This window comes from Eucalyptus grandis, chromosome 8 (assembly GCF_016545825.1).
Source record: "Eucalyptus grandis isolate ANBG69807.140 chromosome 8, ASM1654582v1, whole genome shotgun sequence".
Classification (NCBI taxonomy): Eukaryota; Viridiplantae; Streptophyta; class Magnoliopsida; order Myrtales; family Myrtaceae; genus Eucalyptus; species Eucalyptus grandis.
Window position 1 is genome coordinate 14,976,772 of NC_052619.1, and position 10,487 is coordinate 14,987,258.

Below are 10,487 nucleotides of genomic sequence, written 5' to 3' on the forward strand. Positions count from 1 at the left end.
TGAAATTTTTAAATTTAAGGTAGAAGATCATCTTATCACTCAATTTAATACGGATAAATAACATGAATTCAAGGAAATTTAAAATAACCTTATATGACAAATGTATAAATAAATGCCTTATCCTTAATATCATGATATGTCAATGGAAACATTAACAAAATTAACAATTCCTTTACAAACCGCGCCTCAAAATCCAATTCGATTCATCCCTGTTAAACTTTTTGCCCCGCTTTTTAGAAGTGGTTGTACATCTATACCAATTTAAGTGAATTGATGTGGACACCACCATTGATCACGTAGATCTCATCCTGAAGTTCATCCGATTATTGGTCGCAGGACGTTTCGATTTATTTTCTGCCCGTCACCTCAGACTTTTTCTAAGGCATACGAAGAGGAAACCGGAAGCGCCAACCGCCGAGTGTCCCCCTGTTTTCTCGTTCTCTCTCTGTCTCTCTCCATCTCTTTCCACTTCCCTGGTTTGCTCTGTTCCCAATCAATCACGCCACCCCTGTTTTCTCGTCCTCTCCCTCTCTCTCTCTCCCGCAGCCCCACTTGCGGAGCGTGCGTAGCACCAAGACGGTGTCCCCATCATTTGTCCCCATTCGCTCCGTGCTCCCAAAGCAGACGCCGCCACTGGCAGAGCTCCACGAGTCCAGTCCCGCCCACTACTTATTCCCCTCGCCCTCCCTCGTCACTCGGCGCTTTACCCGGTTCGCGCTCTCCCACGCACTCTGCTTCCAGACCCCGGATACCCACGTGTATATATACCCGTCTCCCGTCGTCAGCAGGGGTGGAGGATTCTTGGGTTTCTGCTCTGTTCGTCGATCGGCTTGAGGGAAGGTTCGAAGGTGACTGAAACTCGGCGTGTTCTGTCATGGCGGCTCCGAAACTGGGTCGAATCCCGAGCATCAGGGACCGGGTCGAGGACACTCTCGCCGCTCACAGGAACGAACTCGTCTCTCTTCTCTCCAGGTTTTTCGTCCTCCTTCTCCCTTTTTAGTTTCTTTCCTTTGATGGGTTTCCTCTCGCTTGAAGCTTGTTTCATCGTGAACTCGGTTCTGTTCGGTTACGGTGAAATTACGACGCCAGAGGGGAGGAAACTAGGCGAAAGTAGAAACCTTTTTTTTTTTTAACTTTTGAGGTTGATCCGAGTTTTTCTCGTTCTTGTGTTCCCCTGTTTCCTTGGATCAAGACAGAGCGAGAGCGCCGATGCTGTCCTGTTGGAAAAATCAGAGCTTCGTTTCTCGGGAGAGTGGCTTTCTCGGCTTGTTTTGAGAACGATGGTCTAATTTTTTGACGTATTTTGTTCGCGAAGGTATGTGGCTCAGGGGAAGGGGATTCTGCAGCCGCATCATTTGCTGGACGAGCTCGAGAACATCATCAGCGAGGACGAAGGGAAGAGCTCTCTCAGCGATGGCCCCTTCAGTGAGGTCTTGAAATCAGCACAGGTTTGTCTATTGGCTCCAGTTTATGCCGGTGAAGATTATAATTGTTTCGCCAGCCAGGAAATGATCGAAAAAAGTGTTCACGTTAAGCATTATATTTGAATTTCTCTGCTATTGAACGTGCAATTTACTTATTTTGTATGTATTTCTGTTTTCAAAAATTGATTTTTTTTTTTTTTTTTTCTGATTCTTGAGTAAGAATAATCGGAAGCTGATTGTTGGCTTCCTAAGAGTAAGAGATCTGTCTGATTGTTGATTGAGAGGGATTGTTCTTCACCACGGTTGTTTGATAAGTGTTGAGAGCCTGTATAGCAAGGGCCTTGTAACTTCTCCATCAATGATCCAGTATGATTTGAAAACCACGTGAAGTATTGTGACGGCAGAGTCGAACTAGATGTGAACCATCAGAAATGGAAAAAGCATTTTGATTTACGTCTCGGGGAACCCTTTGTCAATGACAACTAAAGAAATTACATTATTACCAAAGACATTGAATTTCTTTCTTACTTGGTTCTCATTACAGAAGATGGATTAGAACTTTCATCATGACACTGAACACCACAAACCTTTTGAACTTTCATCTTTTGCATGTCCCTGGTGCCTGCTTCTCTCTTTTAGGTGGTGTATGAACTTTGAAGTATGCCAAAACCGTTTCAAGTGTGTTTTGCTTATCTCAAGTTTTGGCTACGAGAGCTTATTCTGATGAATATGTCCAGACTGAGTATTGACACGCTTCCTTCTGGTCAGTAGTGGATGAACCAACCAAAGACCACACCTAGAAATTAGTTGTTTTCATACCTCTTGAGGCCTGAAATCTTTGTTGTTTTGCCTTTTGTGACACGTTTTTATTCGAATGACTACTTTTGCTTTTGTTTTCTCCATTACATTCTTAATGTATAATATATGTGATACTGATGGTAGGAAGCCATAGTTTTGCCTCCTTTCGTGGCTATAGCAGTTCGTCCAAGGCCTGGTGTCTGGGAATATGTTCGTGTTAATGTCCATGAACTGAGTGTAGAGCAACTGACTGTTTCAGAGTATCTGGGATTCAAGGAAGAACTTGTGGATGGCAAGTAAGCATCTCAAATATTCTTTGTAAACATAGACACGTACAACTGGGCTCTTAGTTGATTGAATGGTGAATCTAGTATCTTCAAACTTATTTCTTCCTCATATTTGATAGGTCTGAAGACAGTTTTGTTCTTGAGCTTGATTTTGAGCCATTCAATGCATCTTTTCCCCGCCCAAATCGGTCTTCATCCATTGGAAATGGTGTTCAATTTCTCAATCGTCATCTTTCGTCCATTATGTTCCGCAACAAAGACTGTTTGGAGCCATTACTTAATTTTCTTCGAGCACACAAGTATAAAGGCCATGTAAGTCTACAAGAGAGAAATTTGTTGGAATGGAATTATCTGCTGTTGTGATAATATTACTATTCAGTATTAAGTCATACTGCTGCTATTGAGTCAGATTGGAGATGTACAATCGCAGTCATTGTCCATTCCTTCTCTTCGCCCAATTGGAGTCTCAATTCTTTGTCTTGCTATATGTTTTTGGCAGTGATCCTCTCTGACTATGCTTTTTATGCAGACACTGATGCTGAATGATAGAATACCGAGCATATCGAGGCTTCAGTCTGCTTTGGCTAAAGCAGAAGAATATCTTTCGAAGCTGCCAACTGATACACCATACTCTGAATTTGAATATATGTAGACACCTTGACTTGATTCTCTTATGAATATAAACCAAGTCAGCAGAAATACTTCTAAATTCTAATGCTACGTATCTTGCCTTCTCCACTCTAAATTTACACAGGTTACAAGGTTTGGGATTTGAGAGAGGGTGGGGTGATACTGCAGAGAGGGTACTAGAAATGATTCATCTCCTATTGGATATACTCCAGGCTCCTGATCCCTCTACTCTAGAAACATTTCTTGGGAGGATACCTATGGTGTTTAACGTTGTCATTTTGTCTCCACATGGATACTTTGGGCAAGCAAATGTGTTGGGTTTACCTGACACCGGTGGGCAGGTGATTGCTTGTTCATCTTGGTAAATAGAGCTTGTAGATTATTTCAGTCTCGAGTGCAAGAGTGCTTAGCTATCTTGTAAATTCCTTTGCATTTGCTCATACATACATACATATATATATGACTAAAGACAAAATAGTATTTTCTTTAATTGTTCTAAGGAGCATCTTTCTTTAAATCTAGTTTGTCCTGAATGTAGGTTGTTTACATACTGGATCAAGTTCGTGCCTTGGAGAATGAAATGTTACTGAGGATACAGAAGCAGGGGCTGGATATAGCTCCCAAAATCCTTATTGTAAGTTCCTTTGGATGTATCTTATAAATTGAGTGGTTCATCCTTTGCTCTTTACATATGTTTTTCTGTGTTTACCAGGTTACTAGGCTAATACCTGATTCAAAGGGAACCACCTGTAATCAGCGGCTTGAAAGAGTTAGTGGAACAGAACATAGTCATATCTTACGAGTTCCTTTCAGATCTGATCAAGGAATTCTGCGTAAATGGATCTCTCGGTTTGATGTGTGGCCTTATCTGGAGACGTTTGCCCTGGTAAATTTTGCTGGATTACTTGAATACTTCTTCATGTTCATACTAATGTTTCGAAGATATATTTTAATACGGCAGATATTCTGATTTACACTTATTATTACCCTTAATTGTTCTTGAAACGTGAGTATTGATGCTTTCTTTCTCAACCACTAGCAGTCAGCTTTCTCTCAGTTTCTCCCTTCCATTACCTGGCTGTACATTTTGACAATCTTTCAATTGCAATACTTTGGATCTCTATTCATACAGCTGATTGTTGGCTGACTGGTAGTTCATTCAAATAACACAGACTTTATTAAACTGTAATTTCCATTGTAGAGCTGCCAAGTAAATCCTGCATTATTGGATTTCTTTAATTATTGCAGAACTGTGTACTACAATGAATATTATTCCACCAATTGTATTCCATGCCTATTTGGTTGACCATTTGAATATGTAGTCACTGATCCACTATTACGCTCGTCACTGGTGCTGCTTCTCGTCCTTATATAATTTTTCAATCCTTCAATTTTTAGACGGTCATACTCTTAGTCATTAATGTGATAGAACGAAATGCTATTTGTTCAGCAAATGGGTGTGCCTGGGTGGCACCATTTCTGATTATCTGAATCTGAGATAGTGAATTGGTTTGACTAGAAATGGATGTTTTCTGGACGGCCCCTGTTAATGTTTTTTTTTATTTGAACAGGATGCAGCACATGAAATTACAGCGGAGTTACAAGGCTTTCCTGATTTTATAATTGGGAACTATAGTGATGGTAATCTGGTTGCTTCATTATTGGCTTATAAAATGGGAGTCACACAGGTTAGCAATTTTTCCATTTCCTTCTTTATTTTAGCAACTTCTGCCATTATACTAGTCTCATTGAACTATAATTGTTACCACATGTCATGTATGCAGTGCACCATAGCACATGCTTTGGAGAAGACAAAATATCCGGACTCTGACATATATTGGAAAAAGTTTGATGAGAAGTACCACTTTTCATGTCAATTTACTGCTGACTTACTAGCCATGAATAATGCAGACTTTATCATCACCAGCACATACCAAGAGATAGCAGGAACGTAAGTTTTCCTTTTCTTGAATACAATAATTGTTCATTGTAGATTGTTTACATTACTTACATCATAAGATTGCCAGGGTTGGTAGGCCAGTCAAGTTGCTCAAAAGCTGGCCTGAATACCACTTGAATGCCCGAGATTACAACACCTGTAAAGTCATGTGAAATCAGGAAATGAAGATTTGTCTGAAAAATTGCCTTTTGCACCCTGAAAAATTCCCCTTCAATGTTTTACCTATAAACCTCCTGCAGTAGGAAATCTATCATGACATATGTGCTCAAAAAGCTTTATTTCCATAGTATTTAATATATATGAGATTTCAACGCCTATAGAGTCATGTGTAATCAGAAAGAAAATGACAAACCTGTCCGAAAAAGTTCTTTTTGCACCTTAAAAAATTCCCTTTCGATATTTTGCCTAAAAATCTCCTACAGTAGGAAATCTATCATGACACATGATTTAGTATATACAAGATTACACCTGTAAAGTCATGTGAAATCAAGGAACGAAGATTTGTGCATGCAGTATGTCGCTCACCACATAGTTATCTGACATTTGATAAATATGAATAGGTTGCTTCTGAATGTGATCAGTTTGTGTGGCCACTAATGTGCATGCTGGTTAAAGCTGAAAAAGATACTTGTGATCCTATAGATACTTGTGCAAAAGTAGGATTGAAGTTGAAAATGTTAATCCTACAGATACTCGTCATCTCTAGATTAAGTAACCTTTAAATTCTCAAAATCGTTCATAATCAACTGAAAGTGCTTCACAAGTTGATCTTCTTAAAAGGAAGAAAAATTATTGACCAAATTATATTAAATTATTTAATCAAGGAAAAAAGCAAGAACAATTGGTCAAGGAGAAAACAAATTTCCTTCTGGTTTCTTCCCTGTAAGCCAGTTCCTTATCTTAATGGATAGGCGAGGTATATCTGTCCTTTTCCAGTCATTGAGACCCTCGTTTATTGTCTAATCTCAGTGCCTTTGGATTTTTTGTAGTAGAAAGTTTTCCTGAGCAACAGGAATAGGATTAGAGATTATCAACGTTGGACATGCAAATTCCTGATTGAGGGATCTTAGTTTCATTTGTATTTCAGGCAGCAGGATGAATTATGTTAGAAGCTTCTATTTTAATTGGAGATTGAATATATTTAGTTAGAGGTGCAATTTGTTGACCAAATTGCATCCAGATTTAGCTGAGCATATGAAGCTTTTGATTCTTTCTTGGAGAAATGGAACCCCATAAATATATTTCCCAAGTGGTAACTGGCGAGAATATTGTAATTCCTTATAGTATTACTGTTATCGTATAAAGCTCTCATTCTATGGTAGTGAAAAAATGGATTCTCCACAATTATATTTTATATTGTTTACAAGTCCTTCAATATGTGGACATCAAGTATCTGCAAAATTTTTGTCAGCTCTCAACCATTGTTACAATAAATGCATGATTTAAGCTGTTGACAATGCTGTCTTGGGTCAGGCTGCATGGAAATGTCTTTGGCGGTGAAATGATTCAAGTATACAACAGAGAAATGTGTACTTTTATTGGGGAATCATGAGCAGAGTTCCACCTGAAAAGTGGTTTTGACTTGTAGAATGTGCAGCGGTTTTAATTCTCAGTTACATGTTGGATTATGTTTTTCTTAGGCGGTTATAGCGATTGTGCAAAACTTTATGTAGTTCTGTATCCTGGGAACCATTGTGCACTTGGGAATTGGAATTGTTTAGTTGCGTTTGGACGCTAATTATGGATTTCCTATACTTTTGTTGTCTCACTTTCTCCATTGTTTCTAACTACTTCGCTCTTCCCTCAGGAAAAATACCGTTGGGCAGTATGAGAGCCACACTGCCTTCACTCTTCCAGGGCTGTACAGAGTTGTTCATGGGATTGATGTTTTTGATCCAAAGTTCAACATTGTCTCCCCTGGGGCAGATATGTGCATCTATTTCCCCTACTCTGAAAAGCAGAAGAGACTCACAGCTTTGCATGGATCAATAGAAAAGCTGCTATATGATCCTGAACAAAATGATGAGCACATGTGAGTCTTATTTATGTTCTTAATTTGTCTTTTAACCTGAAGCCTCTTGCCCTCATTCAGTCAAGATAATTGCAGTCGCATTAGAAATGCTATAACTCGACGTCATGTGTGATTGTTAATTTCAGAAACTATATACTTTTTGGTCATAGCAAGCTATGTTATTCTAGGAGAACATCTGTATTCTCAAAATAAATTTGAGTAACCAGGGTATAAAAGCCCAGTTCCATGCCTTGAAGTTCAGAGTCGAAATATCATTTGTAATCTGGATGTTAGGTTATGCACTTTTTCTTGTTAATATTAGGAAGACAGATATTGCTCTAACTAGATAAATGCAAACTCACTTTTTATGGTAATAGAAAAATGGTCGCCAGAAATTTGTTTTTCTATTGCCTTTCTTGACAAGAGAAATATAATAGGTTGCTAATTACATCACTTGATTGAATTGCCGCAGAGGATCATTGTCTGATCGGTCCAAGCCCATGATCTTTTCCATGGCAAGGCTGGACAAAGTGAAGAATATGACAGGGCTGGTTGAATGCTATGCTAAGAATTCAAAATTGAGGGAACTAGCAAATCTTGTAGTGGTGGCTGGTTACATTGATGTGAAGAAGTCAAAGGACAGAGAAGAGATAGCAGAAATCGAAAAGATGCATGAACTGATGAAGGAATACAATTTGGATGGTCAATTTCGTTGGATGGCAGCCCAAACAAATCGGGCACGTAATGGAGAGCTTTACCGCTATATAGCAGACACAAAAGGTGTTTTTGTTCAGGTGGATTCTGAACTTGCACTATGAACATTTAGTCTCATGGATTATAGTGCCTTTTCGCTTCTAACTCTTTTTCCTGTTTGTAGCCGGCTTTTTATGAAGCTTTTGGACTTACAGTTGTTGAGGCTATGACGTGCGGCCTTCCAACATTTGCCACTTGTCATGGTGGTCCGGCAGAGATAATTGAACATGGTGTATCAGGATATCATATTGATCCATATCATCCTGACCAGGCTGCTACCCTACTGGCAGATTTCTTTGAGCAAAGTAAAAAGGACCCCAATCACTGGACTAAAATCTCTGCTGCTGGACTTCAGAGGATCTATGAAAGGTTAGGGGAGTAGTAGCTTCTGCTATAACGGTTTGTTTATCCAAATCTCGAATCATTCTGGGATTTGTCAGATTTTTGTGGACACATTCTTGCTGAAGTGATTGTTTTGGACATGCTCTCTCTGATGCTTAATTACATGGAATTTTTACACTATAGGTACACCTGGAAGATTTATTCAGAGAGGCTGATGACACTGGCAGGGGTTTATGGCTTCTGGAAGTATGTTTCAAAGCTCGAGAGGCGTGAGACCCGGCGATATCTTGAGATGTTTTACATTCTTAAATTCCGGGAATTGGTAAGTTGCTGGAAGACAATTCTCATCATGCTGGGTATTTTTGTCACCATTTCAATTTAGCTTCATCCTCATACTTCAATCTTTCAATGTAAACGACAGTCCTGAGCTGATCTGCATATATCTTGAATAACAACACTTTATACTGGTAAATTAATGCTGAAATACAAGGATGCAGATAGATGATATAATGCTTGGCCGAGAAAAAGGGGAAAAAATATAGTTGGCACCTGGGTGTAGGTTTGGGAAACTGAGATAGCATATCTATCGTATATTGAAAAGTTTCATCCCACCTTGCTTTGTTAAAATGGATCAATCTTACTTCCACTAACAATTTGACAACGGATTGTTTTCATATCTGTTAGTTTAACATCACAGTCAGAAAGATCATGTCTTGAGTATTTTGTCTGCAGCCTTTTGCCGTTTAGCTTTGTTCTTTGCATGATTCACCAGTTTTGCTGGATAATTTTGTTCGGATGTCAGGCTTTGATCAGACAAAATTTCTACATGAGGGCTTTATTTATTCCCTGATAGAATTAGTCCCAATATGACATATCAACTATATTTTGTACTAGATATGCAAAGGTGGAAAATGGAGACAACACCGATGGTAAAAGGTTTTTGTTTTCAATAGGCAAATTGTTATTCCCTCTCTGTGTAAGCTGAACATGATCAAATTTTCAACAAGACTAAGACGTTTCTATCTCAATTTGCCATGTCGATCAATTTCTTAATACCTGAATGCAAGCATGTAGGTTAATCTCGCTACTTTTCTTCTCTAATCGAGGAAGAAAGCTTGCGAAGACAGGGTAAGTTTCAACCGTGTCCTAATGCTTTATGCTTGCTTTGTTTCAGGTGAAAACTGTTCCCGTGGCAGCCGACGAGCCCCATTAATCTGGTGGCATCACCGAACTCAAGGGGGTTGTCACCCGGGGGCATTCGCCATGTAAATATTTCCGTCTTTCACTCCAATGCAGAAGCATGAGCATTCCGTATTGAATAATTGAGGGCCAGAGTTCATTTGCGCTCTTGATATGATGATTTCCATAAAATAATTCTGCAGCGAGGTTGTAACCATGGTCACGAGCGAAGAATGGTTGATGGTGCGGTTGTCTTAGTCTCGTGACAGTAATGTATATGCATCATGAGTTCCAAACCTAAGATGCTGAATTGTCGGTATCTTAAGGAGGTCAAATATAAAATGACCTCTGGATTATTGAACTCTATTAAGATCATATATGAAGTAACCTCTAATGAAAAGCTCCATTACCCCAGTGTTTGTCCACATGACTAGATTTTGCATGCTGTGCCCTTATTTTGCATATGCTTAGTTTGGAAAAGTGCATCCTCAAACTTAAATCAAAACGCAATTGAGTCCCAAATTCGATCATATCCTTTCAAGTCCTTTTTATAAACAATTCCCAGATTTGCTTATCACTTGGGTGATCCATTGGAGTGGCATTTTGCAGAGTAAGTTTTAGGACTTGAGTTACGTTTTTTAGCAAAGGCTTGAAATTTAATTGAACTAAATTGAGGTTTAGGAAGATTATTTGCACTTTCTGATGATGGGTTTAAGATTTTACCCCATCAGTTGACGCTTGTCGAGCGAGTCGTCAGTCCGAGTCAGTGGGGGAATGTCTGGAGTCCGTGGGCTACTCGACCTAATCTATTCTGCTGGGCCATGTGCCTCATCTCGAACGAGGGACTCCCTTCCCTGCTTTTAAGTAGCCCCTGACGCTTTACTGTTGCAAGCCTGCAGAAACCCCAGCTTTTTCACTGCTCAAAACGGCATACAAGACTGGTCATAAGGCTGGTCACGTGTTGAGGTCCTTCTCTCTCTCTCTCTCTCTTCAGCGGTCTCTTCAGCGGTCAATTACTCGTTAGACTCGAACAGCAAGTAACATGTAACATAATTTATGTTTTCCCAGGTGCGATGATAGTATATTCACTCCCGATGTTATCC

General features: G+C 39.5%; 1 protein-coding gene across 1 annotated transcript; it reads left to right on the plus strand.

Annotated features, from left to right (window-relative positions):
* Positions 1-451: 451 nt before the first annotated feature.
* LOC104456736 (sucrose synthase 2) lies at positions 452-9,798 on the plus strand. Its single transcript, XM_010071591.2, has 15 exons — positions 452-972; positions 1,316-1,448; positions 2,367-2,518; positions 2,629-2,821; positions 3,039-3,157; positions 3,264-3,480; positions 3,678-3,773; positions 3,852-4,025; positions 4,711-4,827; positions 4,924-5,090; positions 6,907-7,131; positions 7,583-7,904; positions 7,988-8,232; positions 8,389-8,527; positions 9,380-9,798. The coding sequence occupies exons 1-15, from the start codon at positions 875-877 to the stop codon at positions 9,416-9,418; spliced, it is 2,436 nt and encodes an 811-aa protein (XP_010069893.2). The 5' UTR covers positions 452-874; the 3' UTR covers positions 9,419-9,798.
* Positions 9,799-10,487: the final 689 nt, after the last annotated feature.

Coding starts and splice junctions, on each gene's coding strand:
- LOC104456736 (XM_010071591.2), top strand. CDS start 875: ATGGCGGCTCCGAAACTGGGTCGAATCCCGAGCATCAGGGACCGGGTC. Junction 1,449..2,366: donor AGGTCTTGAAATCAGCACAG/GTTTGTCTATTG, acceptor TACTGATGGTAG/GAAGCCATAGTTTTGCCTCC. Junction 2,519..2,628: donor GAAGAACTTGTGGATGGCAA/GTAAGCATCTCA, acceptor CATATTTGATAG/GTCTGAAGACAGTTTTGTTC.